This window comes from Spodoptera frugiperda, chromosome 23 (assembly GCF_023101765.2).
Source record: "Spodoptera frugiperda isolate SF20-4 chromosome 23, AGI-APGP_CSIRO_Sfru_2.0, whole genome shotgun sequence".
Lineage (NCBI taxonomy): Eukaryota > Metazoa > Arthropoda > Insecta > Lepidoptera > Noctuidae > Spodoptera > Spodoptera frugiperda.
The window spans coordinates 11,556,500-11,575,478 of NC_064234.1; the positions used below are offsets into that span (position 1 = coordinate 11,556,500).

Sequence of the window (18,979 nt, forward strand, 5' to 3'; positions counted from 1 at the left end):
TGTTTTCTATAGTTGAACTTATAAGACCCCATTGGCACTAAACTTTGTGTCAACTTCCTTTAGGAGTAATAATCAAATCTGTTGGGATAAAATAAGGTGTACAAAATAAAATACACGAACAATCACTTAAACGATACGATTTATTCAATTTTCATTTTTGGTAAATTAAAAATAGGTTTTCTTAAAATTCCACAATCACTTACACAATAAACAAGATTCATACAGATCAGGATGAAATAAATAATATTGTGAGTTCTGCATCAAAATGACGTAGTATTTGTATATGTTACCTAACTGCACTAATACACTAAGATTATCACTTCAAACCCAAGGTGGAACAGGAATCTTGGAAAGATTACACCTAACATAATTCATCTATGTGACCAATTAGCCGCTCACTAAAACAAATAATTTATATTTCATTATAACGTCAGACATTCTACCACATTCACCACTGTATCGTAAATTAACTACTAATGTATGTTAAATTGCTAATTATTGAAAGATACAAACTATAAATTTACTATTTAAGTGAAAAGGGAAATATTTAATACCTGCAAAATTTTTCAAGTTGAATTATGTTGTATAAGTTATGGAGCTTATGATTTCTGAAAGGGAAAGAGAAACAAATTAGTAAAAGGTCAACTTTCAAAGTCACATTGAATAAGCATAAGGTGAAATACTGACATTAGAGGATCCACTGGAAGTAGGTTGTCCGGGCACGGAGTACTGGGGGCGGAAGTTGGAGAAGTTGGCCGCCGCCGCCGCCGCCGGGGAGAACCCGGGCAGCGACCCGCCCGCCTGGAAGCCCGCCGGGAACTGGGCCATTTGCGCTGGAACACACATAACAGATTAGTATACAGAATAAGTCCCTATGTAAGGGTCAGAGTAGGTAGTGCAAATAACAAACACAAAAACGTTTCGAATTTACATAATTTCGTTCTCTATTACCTACATTCTTAAACTGATATTTTTTTGTGGGATAAATTGACACGACGGAGCAGATTCAATTGACAGTAATCAACACCTTACTAAAAGACTTTGGAGTCCAGTCACTTGCGAGCATTATAAAACACTTGATAGATAAAATAAAAATATCTTACCAGCTGGCACAGGGTTGCCGGCCGTGGCAGCTAGTCGGGACAGTATGGACCGCTCCGACATCTGCAGCCGTTGCGCGACGGGCGGGATGCGCGCTAACGTCGCGGGCAGGCGGGACACGTCGGACTTCATGTCCGATAGCAGCTCCTCCAGTTGATTTAGTACCTGGAGAAAATATAATCAGTTAATTAGTTATTTTATAATTTCAAGACATAAGTTTCATAAATATTGTGTCTAAAAAATGTATCTGTAGTTCTGTCTAGTACAGTCAGTCAGTCTCAATGGCAGTGCATCAATACTGATTTAGTCGTTACAAACTGAAAAACGATTATGAATATAAATAACACATGAGATATGGTAAAACATTACAGTACTTTTGAAATAGAAAATATAGTTCAGGTTATTTTGTGGTCTAATAGCTAGCTCTAACTCTTCAAAACTATCTTCAATCTCATCCTTACCTTGTGCAATACAGCATTAGCAGGTTTGTTGCCAGCCAGTGACTCCTTGCTGAGATGCTGATGCGACTCGGCCAAGCATTCGACCTCTGCGAAGCGCGCATTCAGCGACATGGCAGGGTGGTTCGGATCCTGGGTCAAGTTCAGGTATGCCGCACGACGAAGTTGTTCCTCGATCACTAACGCTTGTTCTAGAAGCTGGAAGGAATAAAATTGAGATCTTAGTAGTTGCAGTGAACTGCATTGCTTAACATATAAGATTCAAGAAGTACTTTCTCTGTGAGAAGGTCAATGTCTCGATAAAGTTAATGTTGTATCTGATTACTTCTACAATATCAAAATACTCTTCAAATGTTGAATGAAACTCACCTTAAAACGCCTAGCTAGGAATTTGTTCTTGATTTCCAAGAAGTTCCCTTTGCCGACATCCATCTTGAAGGGCTCGTTGATGATGGCGAAGCGCAGGTCGTTCTGTATGTCCTGCCAGCGGCCGTAGCCGTGCGTGACGATGCCGGCCAGCAGCCAGTAGTCGTGGCGGCGGTGCCAGATCTCATACTCGCGGCCCGGCGCCGCGGCGCGCTCCTCGTTCAGCCACAGAGTGTGCAGCTCCGTGAACCCTCCGTCCGCGATGTTGAACATGAACTTGCGACGCTCCACCTTCAGATCTTCGTCTTCCTTCACTAGTACTACGTCGTCGTCGTCATCATCCTGCGAAAAGTTTACATTGTTTTATTTATTCACTTTACATTAGTTTTTAGAAATGTATTAATTATTACAGAGAGAATCTTTTACGATATTAACATTATAAAAACAGATAATTTACCTTCTTCTCATCTTTCGGCTTCTCAGAGGCCTCAGACTCGGCCTTATCACTCTTAGCGTCTTCTTTCTTATCTACTTCTTCCTTGTCCTCCTTCACCTTCAGTTCCTTCTCCTCCTTCTTGTCATTAGATTTCTCGTCGTCCTTGGGCTCCTCGTCCACCGACATGCGTCTCTCACCATCCTTACTGTCTTCTGATTTCTCTTTAGGTGATTCCTTTTCATCGACAGTTTCTTCTTTAATGTCACTCGTATCCATCGGCTCGTCCTTTTCTTTGACGTCCTTCTCTGATTTTTCCTCTTTAATCTCTTCTTTGTCATCTTTCTCGGAGCCACCGGGAGTAGCGGCCTGTCCTAACGTCTGAGCAACCTGTGTGGGTGCCGGGGACGGCGCGGCCGACGTGATCGGGGTCGCCGTGGACGGCGCAGGGGACGGCGCCGCACTCTCGCCCGTAGTCGACTTCACAGGCTCCACAGGCTTGCGGATCATCTCCGGCATGCTGTAATACCCGTTAATATGTTCGAATTCTTGCACTTTCTTCCTAATCAAACTCATCACTCCGATTCGCGTCAATACGTGTTGCCTGGACAAGCCCTCTCTCGGCACGCCGTCAGCAAAGTTCTCGGCGTTATCAGCGCCGGGTTCGCAGAGATGTCGCATAAAGAGCGAGACGTATGCCTTGAAGTTCCGCTCGGACTTGCCCCTTAGATCCCTGACTAGCCACTGCGAGTTGAATGCATCCTGCGGCGGCATGCCATACCGCATGATGGCGTTGAGGAAGGACTTCCGCTGGCGAGCGTTGAAGCCGAGCACCTCCATGTTCCCCCCGACGCGCGCCAGTAGCGGCGGCAGCGGGCGGTCGCGCTCGTCGCGCCGCTCCAGGCGACGCTTGCTGCGCCGGCTGAGGAGCTCGCCGTTGTCGTTCTTCTCGTCAAAGTCGTCATCCTCCTTGTCGTCCTCGCTGCCCTGGGAGAAGTCGGAGTTGTAGTCCGAGCCGTTCTCCTGCCACGTGCTGTCCTCCCTGTTCTCGGTCTGCGCGACGATACCGTCGTTGTAATTGACTTGTTTGCGCACTCGCTTGCCTTTACCAAGAGTCCTCGCCTGGTCCTCTTGGTGCTGTTCGTAATGATGCCTGAGCAGTTTGATCCAGTACGCGGGGTCGGTGTTCTCAGCTTCTTGTTTGATGATTTCCGTGTCCACTTCTTCCTCGCCGTCTCCTTCCTTTGTAGAATAACTAGCGACTTTGAACGAACTAAGGTACTCGTTGGCCCAAGATTCTTTCTGTTCTATTCCCTCCTTGGAACGATCTAACAACTCTCCGACAGCCTTATCGTCATAATGAATAGCTTCCTCTTTTCCTTCTTCTTCTTTGAACAATTCTTCAGTACCGAACCTCAAGATATCGTCCAATTCTTGTTTAGTAAAGTTAGCGCCTTTACCGCCCATACCTGGTCGTACGACCAAGTGAGTCAACATCATTTTCCTTTTAGCTACTTGTGTAACTCTCTCCTCGACACTGTTGCGCGTTACGAAACGGTAGATCATGACCTTATTGGCCTGTCCGATACGATGCGCACGCGAGAACGCCTGGATGTCGTTGTGAGGATTCCAGTCAGAGTCATAAATAATGACAGTGTCGGCTGTGGCCAAGTTAATACCCAGACCACCAGCCCGAGTCGACAGTAAGAACACAAACTGTTGCGCGCCAGGAGCATTGAATCTGTCGATAGCTTCCTGACGGATTGTACCAGTAATACCACCGTCAATTCTTTCATATTTATAACCTTCTCCCTCCAAGAAATCTTCGAGGATGTCCAACATTTTTGTCATCTGAGAGAAGATCAGCACTCTGTGTCCTTGTTCCTTGAGTTGCCTCAACATTTTAGACATGAGAACTAGTTTGCCCGACGCCTTGACTAAAGCCTGAGTATCATAGTTTCCGTGAGGGCCAAGCGGAGCCTCCTCGGCCGCCACCGGGAACAGGTACGGATGATTACAGCACTTCTTTAGATCCATCATGACGTTAAGTAGTGAGACAGTTTGTCCACCACTCTTGGGGTTCAGGGCCTCGTAGTTCCTCGTCAGAATATACTTGTAGTACTTCTTCTGCATGGGTGATAACTCTACTCGCACAATGAACTCTGATTTGGTAGGCATGTTCTTGAGTACATCAGCCTTGAGACGTCGCAGCATGTGCGGGCCCAACATCTCGTGAAGCCTCTTCACCTGCTCTTCCTTAGACACGTCGGCAAATTCATTCTGGAATGCGGCGAGATCATTGAATTTGTCTTTATTTAAGAAATTTAGCAGATGGAACAATTCTTCCAAATTGTTCTGCAATGGTGTTCCAGTGAGTAGTAGCTTGTAGTTGATGTGGTAACCAGCCAACAGCCTGAAGAACTTTGACTGATTACTCTTGAGTCTGTGCGCCTCGTCCACCACCAGCACCGACCACTCGATAGACCCCAGACAGGTAGCGTCAATAGATATCAACTCGTAGGACGTTAGTAGTACGTTGAATTTAACTTGAGACTTGATCTTAGAAGGTCGGCCGCCCCTGTTGGCGCCATCATCGAAAGTCAGTTCATTCTCTCTGATGACGGCCCTGGAGTCTTTGTCGCCGACGTATGTGATACAATAGAGATCTGGGGCCCACAGTTCGAACTCTCTCTCCCAGTTGATGATAGTAGAGAGAGGTACTGACACAAGGAAGGGGCCCTTGCAGTGTCCTTCCTTGAACAGCGAGTAAAGGAATGTGACAGTTTGGATAGTCTTTCCGAGACCCATCTCGTCGGCAAGAATAGTGTCGATGCCCTGTCCCCAGGAATACCGCAACCAGTTGAGACCTTCCAGCTGATATGGATGGAGCTGCATGCCAGTTTCATATACAAATGGTGGTTGGTCTTCGTATTTCTTGTTGAGGTTAGTGGTGGGGCGGTCTGGCGGTGGGTTGTATTTCTTGGGTTTCATTTGCAGAGCGCCGCTGCTGTCGTCCTCGTCAATAATGTCCTTGTTCTTGCTCTTACGTCCTGCCTTCTTGCCTTTAGTTCCCTTTGTCTTGCCTTCAGAAGTAATGTAGGCTCGCATATCCTGGAATTGAAAAGCGGAGACTATAAACTTGGTGTTCCGAAAAGATATCACGATAACAAAATTGATATATTGTGAACAAACAGACTTTTAGTGGAAGAGTACAATACTAACCTGATAATATTCAATGGCATTCTTGAGTCCAGCAATGTCTGCATTCTCGGACTCCCATGTGGCCTGGTCGTAGGACAGATCCCTCCACTTGACGAGATAGTACGTGGTTCCGTCGCGCGACGTGCGATGGTTGATCACTCGGTGCACCACCAACCACTCTGGTTTCACGCCATATCTGAAACACAATTTCATTAGAATAGTGAATCGAAGAAAACAATAGTGAATGCTGTTTTCAGAGCACAATTATTGTGTTATGTAAATCTGAGTGTTTGGTGTGGTTTGTGGGAGAATAATATAAATACGGTGCTTTGAATAGGTTCGTCCAGTTTTACAGGGATCAGCTAAACTAACACCACATTCTCATTTCTTTTAAATTCACCAGGCTCTACAACATTAAACTCTGTTACACTGAACATTCAGTACAATTTTCAGCAAAACAGTTTTATCTCACCTGTAATACTTCTCCTCAAGTAACTTCTCATCAGCGTCCTGATCTTGCTTGTCCCTGAGTCTCTTGACTCGTCCGTCACGTTCATCTAATGGCTCCTCTAGCTTAGGTGGCTCCTCCAGGTCCGATTTCCGCATGTAATACCGGTACATAAGGGGGTGGAACACGTCCAACTGAAATGTTAAAAGAAAACAATGAGTACATGATTACAACATGTGAAAGATAATATTTTAAATGTTGGCTATGACATAGAATGTTAACCTAATACAAGAATATTAACATAAGTAAAATCAAAGTTACATAAGGTGACCTTAGTTTTGGCCATCTCTGCCAACTTTTAGATCAATAGTGTGTCTTACACAATATTTTAGCTTAGTCCTATTATTATTTTCTGTTATGCGTTATGTTCACTCACTTGTAGTTCAGATATCCAGCTGCAATGCCAGTAGGACCTATCATGCCACTTGACGAAGAACTCTCGCGAGCGCGGAGCCTTCGACTTGGCTGACTGTTCCTTCCACCGCCATGTCAATATCTTCGCCACTTTCCCTTCTAACGGTGGACACTGGAAATATATATAGTCATATTAGTTATGGTATAGTATGATAATAAATAAATGTCATAGTTCTAGGATATGTATCATCGAAAGACTTTCTATTCAAATTTCGCTATCACTAAAAGAGAATTTAAAAAATGCCTTTGTGAATTTGTTAAGTATTTAATATAAAGTTTCATAGTAAAGTTATGTATACTTACACTACATCTAGGGCACTTCCACTCTCCATCTGGCACCTCCTCAAGCGGTGGATTGAGACAGAACCGATGGTAAGCTGAAGGGCAAGAGTCACAGCACAATAGTTCACCGCCATCCTTGCAGATTCTGAAATAATTCAAATTACAATGAATATACAGATAAAGAAACAATTTCAAATTGCCTCACTAGGAAAGGTAACAATTTTGCGAGCTTAGAATTTACATAATTTGTATTTTAGGTCATCAATATTTTAGTGCATATTACTACTAAATCCTTAGAGACTTGTCGCAGTAATAGGGCAGATAAAGCTATTATGTAAAATACTGTATGTTTAGTTTGTTTTTACCTGCAAAACTCCTGATGCTCGTCATCATCTTCCTGGTCCTGGTTGCCCTCAGCCTCGCAGTGTGGACAAGACCAGCGTCCCTCGGGAGTCTCCTCCAGTTCTGGTTCGAGACATACCAAGTGGTATGCTCGGGGGCAAGTATCACAAAGGATAATCTCACCACCTTGTTGACACACCTGCAGAATTGAGGGAGAGTGTTGAATTAATGTAGAAAACTCGTAGGAACACTTTTATTTTAGCATTGTGCAGTAATAAAAATAAGTCGGGTTTCCTTCCTGACGTAACATAACTCCAGAACGCACGAACCGAATTCCACGCTTTTACATTCGTTGGAATGATCTCGGGCTCCGTGAGGTTTATAGCAAAGAAAATTAAGGAAAAAATTCAAGAGAAAAGCAGAAAGACAGGGAAAATCGTGTTTCACATATAGCGCCATTTCATAAAATAATCGAAACCGAAGGTGGCGAAACAGAGTTCGCCGGGTTTGCTAGTTGTGTAATAAATGTCTGTGTCATCAGCACACAGTGTATACGAACCTCACAATAATCCTGGTGTTCATGTTCTCCCTCTGCACCGTCAGGGAATTTATTTGTAGTCTTCAATTTCTTCTTCTTTTTGCTCTTATTACCAATCTTGGTCTTTGCCTTCTTTTTGGGTTGCTGGAAAAGAGAATGACCCGAATTCATATTTGATTTACTTGAAACATAAATATAGAAGTTATTACAATTGTTTATTGTGTTTTACTACAATACGTATTTTTTGTTTTGCATCGTCAAGATAATGGGACATCTTGGCATTGTTTAGGATAAGTCTAATATTGATGACTAACAAAACCAAACTTTATTTTGTACCTCGAAAATTAGTAACTTGCAGAACATAGAGCACTATCTATAGTAACGAACTCTATTCAAAGTAAATATGTAACAAAATATTTGTTTTTTTTTTATGTTAAATGGGCCGACGTTTGGCCGCTATCTCGCCTGATGGTAAGTGATGATGCGGCCTACAATGGAGCAATATAATAATAATATAATATCTTGTTAATATAATCTTACCGGTACAGCAGGATCGTCTTCCTTCTGCGGCGCCCCGTCCTCGGCGGCTGCGGCGGCCGGCTTCGGCTCGTCCGCCTCCGCCAACATCTGTTCAAACTCCGCATCCGAGTCTGAGTTCACTGCGCTACCTTCTTGGTCTTCCTCCTAGTGCAAATAATAAACATACCTATAGATTTCTGTATAGATTCCAACATTTTTTTATACCAATGGTATGCCACGAAACGAGATCAATTAAAATTACACTATATAAAAATCAACAAATATGTAATTATAAAAAAGTAAAAAATCACGTAAGTTTTATTTGAGAAAGCAATTATGGTAATGTAGTGTTTAATAAAATACAATTATAACTAACTTATCATTCATTCAGTTTTAAGACAGTTAAATTAATGATGAATAATTGATAAGACCTTAAAAATAAAAACGTAAATCTTAAGTCAATGTAAAACTTGTTCTCTATTCATTCATAGCTACTAGATGCGCGACTAACGGAATATTCTTCTCCTTATTAGGCGAGTCCACAGGAACCTGCATTATTATACATTCATTATGTACCCGAGTTTGCGCTTTAAGATAGAATACAGTTTTTTTATAACCACCAACTTCATTTATGTCACGAATCCCGTGTAATAATAGGTGAGCAAGAGCCTATTGTCATTAACCAGGCACCCTTTCAAAATTCGTAGATTACTGAGAATCCTGATTAGGTACAGAAAAACCCTAACAAACTTTTGTTATTTCCAAAGTAATTGTTTGCTTCTGCCCGCTTTACAATGGAGAATACCAGCCTATATAGTATTTCAGACTACTAAAAATGACTGTCATAATTTCTTTCAAATCAATACATTTCGCATTCATAACATTTTTGGATAGTAAAACAATTTTTAAATTAATGGTCATATACTCAAACGTCACTCAATTTTAAGACGCGCTCAATAACAGTTCTGTCCCTACAAATTTTTTGTAAATAACAGAGATAGGACGATATTTAAGTGCAACTTAAGATTAAGTAGCATTTCAGTATTCGAGCGTAAGTTTTTTATGTTAAATGGGCGGACGTTTGGCCGCTATCTCGCCTGATGGTAAGTGATGATGCGGCCTACGGTGGAGTGTTATACGTCCTAACAGACCTCTTCAAATAGCTCTACCGATTTAACTAATAGATTGGATTAATAGAATATGATGATTATGACAAAAACAATAGCTACTCACACTGCTAGTCCTCTTCCGCTTGCTGAACTTGATCTTCAGCGTGGGCACTTTAGGCTTGCGGCCTGGCTTCCCGCGCGGCGTGGCGGGAGTGTTGCCGTGCTTCGGCTTACGTCCCCTCTTGCGAGGAGCCGCTGCACCCTCGTCACTCTGTTCCTCTTCCTCTTCTTCCTCTGGCTCCTCTATTACCTCTTCGTTCTGTAGAGAATTGAGAATTATAATTAAAACTTCTAGACTATGTGACAGATAGTCAAACCGCCTATGTAACAATTCTTCATAATATGATAGTTGTTGAGGTCCATTTCATTGTTCCAGTATAGAAACTGAACCAAACCGTCTATGTAACAGTACTTCATAATAATTATGATAGTTGTTGGGGTCCATTTCATTGTTCCAGTATAGAAACTGAACAAAATAATTAGGATAGTCTTTTAATCTTTACAGTGAATTCATCTTTGATTTTATGCAGTCTACCCTGTTGTATGATCTTAAGAAGTTCTGAAAAACATTTCACTTTTATCCAAAACTGTTGAATATTCATTGAGTAAATTAACTCAATGAATATTCAACTAAAGTTTAATAGTTCCGCAAACATTACCTTAGCTTCTTTAGGAGTACGTCCAGGCCTGCCAGGTTTGGGCACGTAGTCTGAAGTAGTGGACGTGTTGGTATTGTCCTCGGATCCCATGGCTGGAGTACCACTGCTGAGGTGGGGGTTTGTCTCACAGAACAGACGCCATTTCGCCGCGACTAACATCATCAGCTTCGACACCGGGACCTAGACAAGAGGAATTTTCATATACATTATTCAATTAATAGAATATAGAGGTAAATAGTTGAATAAGGAAGTTCTTTAGTTATTTTATCTATTACTGGATTGGAGTTATTTTGCTAGGAGGAAAATCGGCGTAAACATTATACATCATCGTGTTTTTTTTTTTTCTTTTACCTAGCAGAGCACGTAATTGATACCACAGTTTGACGTCACTGTGACTTTTTTATAATTAATAATAAAACATGAACTACTTAAACATATAGACAAATAAACTTCATTATTTTATGCTATGCTTATCTGACGTCCTTAATACGGTAAAAATGTTCCATAAGTCTTACCTTAGGGTTCTCTTTGACGAGTAATGGCCTCACATGTTGCTGGAACAGCTTGTATGAGGTCAAATTCTCCAGGTCCGCGTCTGAATACTGTATGTCCACATCAGAGAGCCCGAATGATGAGCACACCTCTTCAACTGTCGGCATACCTACTGTGGAAAATTACAATAATATTACAAAAAATAAAACCGAAACAATAATTTCTCGTAGTTTCAATGTAACGAGATTGAAGTGTTATTATAGATATCCACTTAAATAATTTAATTGAATTCATCATACTTAAAAATCATAAAAAACAAATAAATCTGCTTGTTGAAATAAAATTTTAAATAAGTTCAATCTAGCTAGACTAGGTCAATTGTTTTATATGTGCATTGATTGTTAAATATTCATCGGACGAGCGTATTTATCCTACATAATATTTCAAAAAGCCCGCTCAAAACGAGAAAGAAACCTAACGCCAAAGTGCGCATACCTGTATCATCATAAAAAAAGCATTAAAAAAAAAGAACTAATCACGGTACTACCAACATAACAGCAAAACATTACAAATCATAGACAGATAGACGCAATAACGATCTCGATTCGTGATAGAGCGAGCAAGGTCATTGTAAACTTGAAGAGGTCATTGCACTACGCAATGCTAATTCCGATTTAAATACATACATATATAGAGATTACATTGCATTATTTATATACGAAACATATCCTGAATACTAAACAATGTATACTTTAGAAATTGCTAAGTTCCCTCCTACTTTGAATGGTAGGTAGTTCATATTCTTAGTAAAACCTAAGAACAGCGTGATTAGATTTCAGTTATGTAACTTATAGTGTAGGTATTATTTGAAATATTAATGCGCAATAACATTTAATCAATTGAATTCTGTCAACATTATTATTTATATGAAGATTTTTTGTTATTTAAACTTTTTTATTGAAATGAAATTAATTGTAGTTAAGATTATGATGTTTATTTTCATTTCTGCGTTTCTATGTCATCAGACTGAAGTCAATTTAATATATTACGAATTAACATTAACCAGCCCCAAATGTTCTGGCGGCGTTTTTGCTAATTAAGTTGTCGGAAAAACCCGTAAGGATTTTTTTACTGTTTTTGCTATATGTAATTCATATGACACACGTGTGAGTGTACTGACATAGGATAGGTTTACAAACAACAACTAAAATCGGGGTTTATCCCAAATCCTATTTTCCTGTTAAAAATTATGTCATAATTATAGTGTGGGCGCGAACATTCCAGAAATATCACAACTTTTAAAACATAATAATAGCTATATGAAACCAGTAATCAAATAATAAAAAAATCTGATAGCTTTGGGCTCAAACTTTGAAGTTTTAAGTTTGTATATTATGTTGTAACTAGGAGTCTCCAATAGACTTACTTGGATACTTTTCATAAATTGAATTAAAAACAGTATGTCTTAAATGGTCTTATCATTGTTAACCCTGTTCTTAGCAATTGTTTTCAGAACAAAATTGTTACTAAGGAATAGTTTAAGTAATCATTAAATGTCTCTGAGTACGGCTGTTACACTAATATTTAGGTAAACTGGTCAATGAGGCCATTAACACTTTTTTTTTTGAGGGGGCAAAATCAGAGGGAGTGTCAGACTCTTCTTACTGACTAAAAACTACCCCGTTCCTACTCCTGCTTTTCGAGCCGGAGCCCCGATAAACCCGCTAGGTAGTCCGCAGCTCCAAGGCCATTAACACTTACATATTTCACAGATGTTTGCATCTAAGTTTGTATATGTGTGCACTTTGGCGCCGGCTCTTATTAATCAATGCAATGCGACTGTCTGCCTAATAAAATGACTTGTAATTCATGGTAGTCATACACATGAAACTAAATAAAGTTAAAACATTTTCATATTTTATAATAACAACGAAATTGAACACTTAAGTTACTCTAAAAATGACTCAAAATTTTACTAGCTTTCTGTTTGAAGATTTTCCTGTAGTAGTCTACAAATTATACTTTAACTTTAAAATTATATTCTTCTTAAGAATTACTCTCGTCTGATGAAAATGCCTTCAGTAGTTTTTGACTTTATAAAACACAGAAAGTTAACAATAAGATGCACAATTTATGTACAACAGTGTATGTAATAAGTGGAACTTACTGGATCCTGAATCAGAGGCAGCAGGTGCAACAGGGGTGCTGTGCTTACTTCCCCTGCCCTTTCTGGATTTCTTTGTGGAAGACATAGCACTGAGTGCATAGTCACTGTCGCCTTCGGCCTCGATCTCAACGCCAAAGTCTTCATCCTAAGAGAAGAACAAATATATTAAGAACTAATTAAAAGAAATTACTAATAGTAACTTGTGGTTCATTATAATAAAGAATAATTATTCAAGATATTGAAATCTTAAAAACCTTATGACACTTTTCTCCGGTGCCCATGCTCCCAATAGCGAAACATGTACCAAAATTTTATAGGACAGTTTCAACATAAATAACTGTAGAAACATCATTAAGTATGTAATGATCATCTCAGTATGATAATACATCAACTAATTAGTCAGTATACTCAGTATTGAATTAAATTCAATTGTAACCTGTTTTTAAAAAAAATATCGACTTTAAGATAACTTTGCAAGGTGTAACATGTTTGTTTATACAAAATCGAGAAAAGAGGTCAAAGCACTTTGCCAACTCATCTAAAAAGTATGTATGTATTCAATACTTTTTGCAGACTGTTTGTAATTTATGCAAGCAATTACAGATGTTAAATAAAATGTAGAACAAAAAGATTAGGTAGGTACTGAAGTTTTAATGATTGTTTTCCATCATATGTGTGAGAAAATAAAGATTTATAATCTTAAACTATTATGTAAAAGGATAAAGCAAGTTTCATATAAAAGGGAGTAATTTAAATCCATTATAGAAACTATTTTACCTTATCATATTCAAAGTGGTGGCACTGATTAAAACAAACACAATAAAACTAAATCTGCAATAGTAATTGAATACTTGATTCTGCTGATAATGTAATGTGTTTTTGACGGAAATATAGATTTCTTTATACCTAGTACTTACAGATTAAACACCAGCACATTGAGTTACCCCAAAAATATAAATAGTCTTTTATTACATAACTTATTGTTTTGTTAATAAAGTTAAATATCCACTAAAGGCACTAGATCTTGTCCTGTGTTTTATGTAATGAATTTATAAACACAAATGTGCCATTTCACAGATGCTGTATACCCAAACCCAGAGCAACATTTGCATTTGATTCAAGCCTGTTGCATGTTAGAAAGTTGCAACATAGCCAGTTAGTTGCCCAGCCCCGACAGTCTTTCCCAGAGCCTGTGTGGATGCCTTACGGTTTATTTAGGTTTAGGAATGGGATGGTTTTTAGATAGTAAGAGTGTGACACTCGCACAGGCCTCAGATGATATCCCCCTCAAAAAAGTCTTTGGTCAATTTGAGATAACTTGATGTGCTGTGGCCAAGTAAGGTGAAAAACCTGCCATATCATCTCTAATCAGTAACCAGATAACAATATTCCATGACCTCAATACACTTGTGTGAAGTAAAGATGATAAGTACTAAAATATTGAATCTAAATGCATGGTGGATTTGGATGCTACTAATAAAATATAAATATTTAGTGTTATGAATTAGCTATTGTTTTCACTTTTCATAGAGTACTAGTTTTAGAGACATTTTTTCTTATATTTGATGGCTATTGATGATTGATATCATAACAGTAACTCTGGTATCTCAATAGTAAGTTAACATTATGCAAAGGATTGTTTTAAATCCAACTGTCAGTTTCAGGGATTGGTATAACAAAACAAACTACTTAAATTCTTAACTTTAATCCTCTAGTTTTTATCTATTTAAAAAAACACAAAAATCAACTGCAAGACATGTAATATTATTATCTTAAAAACTATCATAAAGTACAATAAATATAGCTGAAAAACTGGTTTTTCAACCAGTTAGTTTGAAGGTCTTGTTTCACTACCTCTGGTTAAGTTTTGAATATTTTAACAAATATAATATGACCTATCCTCCATAACATAAAATATATTATATCAGTTAATCTAACAGAAATGGGATCAGCAGTAACCAAAATAAGTAAAGGTTCAACAACTAGTTTTATAAAACTATTAGTGACATTATAAGATTCAGTCGCATGGGTCATTAGATGAAACAATGCAGAACAATTCTGTAATATTTGAGTTCAACTGTATTGTCTTTGGTGACATCACACAATCATGTTATGACAAGTTTTACAAACAAATCATAGTGATGTAATTGATGGCATTTCATTTTAATTCAATTATCTGAGTGTGTCTTGAGTTGGCATGTTTATATCAAACTGTTGGTGTATGAAAACCTTCTTGTTCAGATTTCAGATCTGCTTGTTTATGTTTTACTAAAGATAAACTTAGGGAAAAGTTTCGCTTTATCAAACTGAGAGTAATAAGTACCTATCAAAACAAATTGAAATTGGATGACACTGCTGATTATATCTGTCATATCATTCAAGGGATATAACACATTAATATAATGTCATAGGGTTTAAATTACATGTTCAAACTTACCTCTTCACTTTCATTCTTACGCTTCTTCTTTTTCTTTCTGCCCTTCTTCTCTTCTCCTCGGGCTTTCCTTTTCTTTCCCTTTTTCTTCTTTCTGCCATCTTCAGGTGAGTAGTCTTCGTCCTCCTGATAACATTGAAACAGGCTCATCAACTTACCCACAGCAAATAGTAGGTTAGACAAATGTTTACAAATACATGCAACCATTCACTGAACAATATTAACAAAACATGAATGAATAACACATTTTATAATTACCTTTGGTGGTGCTTCATCACTCTCTCCAGAATTCTCATTTTGACCCTCACCTTCCTCCACGTCCTCGTCGCCTGCAAGTTCACAATAAACTGGTCAAACCAGTCCACCACTCCACCCTCTTACAAACACTCTAGCTAAACCTTTACGATAGTGCATTTCGCCACATGAGCACACTCCTCACGCTAAGGTCACTAATCCCTTTGTTTGGCGGCGTCCATTTTGTTAAGTAGTAATGAGGGGATATCGCATGTTCTTTTCTGTCACAAACTGCCACTTAAAAATATTTACAACCACAAAATAACAAATACAACATTAACTCACTCAAAATACACTTCTTTGGTCACATAGCACTGTGTTTGAACATACTAAGTGGCAAAATCTAAGTCACGGAACCCAAAATTTTCTAAATTTTTAATTGCTTATACCGCAAGTAAACACATGATACCGCTATTCGCGGCTTACCTATGACATGCTAGCTAAATTGAACGTTTACCTGCGAAAGACCCGTCTACTTCATCATCCGATGCCATTTAGATCACTAATCAACACAACCTGCAATAAGATTAAAGATTTTGGTCTAGAAAAGATAAAGGACGCGCAGTTTTTGCGACAAATGGTAATTAATTCAGAAATTGATGCCGCCGTCACTACACGGCAAACTAGCGACTTGTTGTCTCGCTCGCACACATTCAAAAAATGGGAAAAAGAAATTTTAGGGTTGTCATATTTTAATAAAAATTCTACTATTAATAAATGATATCTACCAAAACTTCAAAAATAATAACCAATTCGAAACACGTGTTTGACTGAAATTCGATTTTAATAGTATTTAACGGCATTGTTAGATGTAATACTCACTGGAATTACACTTTTCTATTGTTAATCTATTTTATCTTTTTATGGTTCAAAATCTTCTTATCAAAAACATTACTTTGTTAGTTAAGTGATTGTGAACAGTTATTAGAGAAGTTTCCAAAGGATCAAAAAACTGAAACGAGACAGGATTGATTCCCAAAATTTTAGTACATTATAAAACAATAAAGTTAAAGTGACATTGGGCCGATTATATTTCTCGAAGTATAAATGAATGTCATTTGAATAAATCTGTATAAATCAGTCAATCTAATAAAGACAGTTACTTGTTCAATCTGTGATTCGAAAGAGGAAGTAATTATGTCTACATTTCTCTGGATCTACACTACTCTTAGGAAAAGCTCTTGAGATCAAAGTGCTATCCTACTTAATAATCTACCATTTTGGAGAATTTTATTTAGTAGCCACAACATTCATAAAATGACAACGTGAGAAAACAAAAATGTTGCCAGCATAGGAAGAATAAATAGTGTTTTAAAAGTTTTCATTACAATTTTATTTTATTTTATTTACTTATTTTCTCACAAAAAATAACGAAACATATAAAATTATCTTATTAACAGCAAAAGTTTAAATAATTTATCAACGTATATTTTTAGTGTCATCACCATTAGAGCGAGACACTCCGAATATTGAATGGCGTTGTCTTCTTTTATCACATTCATTGATTGATTTACGGAATTTGACAATTTGTTATTGTTTCGCTATCTGTGCAGTGTAGTCAGAGAAGCATGGTTTTTCTATTACAATTATTTTAATAAGTAGTTACTATTCCAGTAGGTTTCTCTTCTACAAACGTCTTATACCTTCCAAAATGAATGCTTTATTAGGTTACGGTTCATCCTCAAGTGATACCGAGGAAGAAAACACAGAGAATGAAAAGTAAGTTAAAACTATCACAGAAGAACTTAAACTTATTTCTTCACTAAATATCGTATGATTATATGTGTGTGCTTCATTATTTCAGGACTCAGATCGAGAGTACAAAGCTCAAATTACCAAAGCCGACGATCGGGGAAAGTAGCCTACAAACTTCTGTTTTTTCCAATCCATTCGCGGAAGCTGAACTGGCAAAGGCTGCAATACTTGAAAAGCATGTTAAAATGGTATATGTTGACTTCCTAACACATAACATCTTTTATGATATTGTTAGGTAGTTTTTAAACTTTTTTAGAGCTACTTCTAGCTGGAGTGTAGGTTATAATATGAATGGAAGATAGCAAATACTAATTAACAATGTTATTCTTATGACTTCTCTGACTCTTTCTCAGATCGGTTCCAAATTGCCAATCACCTATGTAGTACTCAGGAACACTTACCATTGTTCAACTTTGACAGCCCTTTGGACTGCTCATGCATGGTTATTATGTAATTTCTTAACATGAACAGTGGTCAATAATTTGTAACTACCTACACTATGTTAAATTGATACCAGACTTCAAATAGCATCTTTATAGGTCAGGAAAGTTTAATATCGAGTTGTGCATACAATCGTCAAGTACATAGGCAATGACTGTAAGGTTCCAGGTAAAGACAACACACAGATGATAAATGGCAAAAGGATATGCTGGAACTATCGGAAGGGCCGCTGTCGCTTCGGACACAACTGTAAATATGCTCATGACACAGATATACAGAAGTCTAATGATGAGATTGAAGCAGAGAAACAGGTAAAATAATACAACACAATCTTTATTTACATTTTTAATATTAATATGAATAAAATACAAAAACTATTTGTTGGTTTTTCAGAAACTGAAATCAGTGGTATGTGAAGGAGCTGGGACAATGACTGCAGCTCCACCGCCTATAGCCGTCCTTGAGTCTGTCCTACCCACAGATGATGCCGTCTGGGAGGGAGCCACAGATAAAAAGAAACTCAAACGACCAGGGTTAAGCCAGACACTAGTGCCTGGCAAAAAAGTTATTAAAATGTATAAAGAACAAAAAATCAAAGATATTAATAAAAACTAAATAATAACTTGTGTCAAGGCTGCTGTATTTGTGGCATGGTTGAAATTGGCAACTTTGTTTTGCATTAAAAGCTATTGTTCCATAAATGTTATTGCTTGCCAAAGGTGGATTTTGAGCATAGCTCAAGCAAATCTAACTTGAAAACATTGTACTCTAAACATTGAAATGTTTTATTGAGATGTTGCCTTATTCTTATGGATCATATTTACCAGATTAGGTACTTTATGTTAAAGTTACATCCTTGAGAATTGCTCAAAATGGACCTGGCACCATCCCACCCAATATTGTACTTAGATAAAATTATATTAGTTGACCATGATGCATTCACAGCAATCTTTATTTTACTTCCACAAACTTAAGCTTTATCTTGCATTCCACAGCCATGTATAATATTTACCAAAACAAAAATGTTCAATTTCTTGTGTTAAAAAATAAATATGATCATAGTTACAACATAAGTTCTCTGATTTATGGTTTTGGTACTTATAGGTAGTGAAGAATGAAAACTGCGATCCCGTTACGATCTGGTACCAAACGTGTCCTTTAGCGTGTGGTGACGCCGAAGAACAACATTATCATTGTCATAACTCTTAGGGTCGATTTATACTAGCGTAAGGGTTATACTAGCGCAGATTCGAAGCGTTATTCGCGCGCAGACGCGCGAATTAATGTGTGCGTTACACCGTGGAGTTAAGGTTGGATGTGTTATGTTCAGTTTTGGAAAGACGCTTCGACTCTGCGCTAGTATAAATTGACCCTTACTGTTGCGACGAGGTGTCGTAAGAGCAGAC

At 38.0% G+C, this 18,979-nt stretch overlaps 2 protein-coding genes across 5 annotated transcripts; one reads left to right on the top strand and one right to left on the bottom strand.

Moving 5' to 3' along the window:
* Positions 1–121: 121 nt before the first annotated feature.
* On the bottom strand, positions 122–16,037 carry LOC118266664 (chromodomain-helicase-DNA-binding protein Mi-2 homolog). Of its 4 annotated transcripts, none has more exons than XM_035580133.2 (21): positions 15,835–16,037; positions 15,342–15,412; positions 15,087–15,209; positions 12,650–12,794; positions 10,506–10,654; positions 9,991–10,170; positions 9,396–9,590; positions 8,184–8,327; positions 7,665–7,787; positions 7,129–7,304; positions 6,785–6,908; positions 6,444–6,593; positions 6,032–6,201; positions 5,581–5,755; positions 2,383–5,469; positions 1,929–2,267; positions 1,563–1,757; positions 1,104–1,266; positions 688–833; positions 555–608; positions 122–398 (listed from the first exon to the last, which is right to left on the bottom strand). In XM_035580133.2, exons 1-20 carry the CDS (start codon positions 15,869–15,871, stop codon positions 600–602), a joined length of 5,901 nt encoding a protein of 1,966 aa, XP_035436026.2. In that variant the 5' UTR covers positions 15,872–16,037; the 3' UTR covers positions 122–398; positions 555–599. The 4 variants fall into 4 exon arrangements, with proteins under 4 accessions (XP_035436026.2, XP_050558859.1, XP_050558857.1 ...); XM_050702902.1 differs by having other exon boundaries at positions 8,184–8,324; positions 10,506–10,651; positions 15,835–16,033; XM_050702900.1 differs by having other exon boundaries at positions 10,506–10,651; positions 15,835–16,030.
* An 839-nt stretch (positions 16,038–16,876) lies between these two features.
* LOC118267193 (uncharacterized) lies at positions 16,877–18,646 on the top strand. The gene is made up of 4 exons (XM_035581030.2): positions 16,877–17,096; positions 17,182–17,320; positions 17,735–17,884; positions 17,967–18,646. The coding sequence occupies exons 1-4, from the start codon at positions 17,029–17,031 to the stop codon at positions 18,186–18,188; spliced, it is 579 nt and encodes a 192-aa protein (XP_035436923.1). The 5' UTR covers positions 16,877–17,028; the 3' UTR covers positions 18,189–18,646.
* Positions 18,647–18,979: the final 333 nt, after the last annotated feature.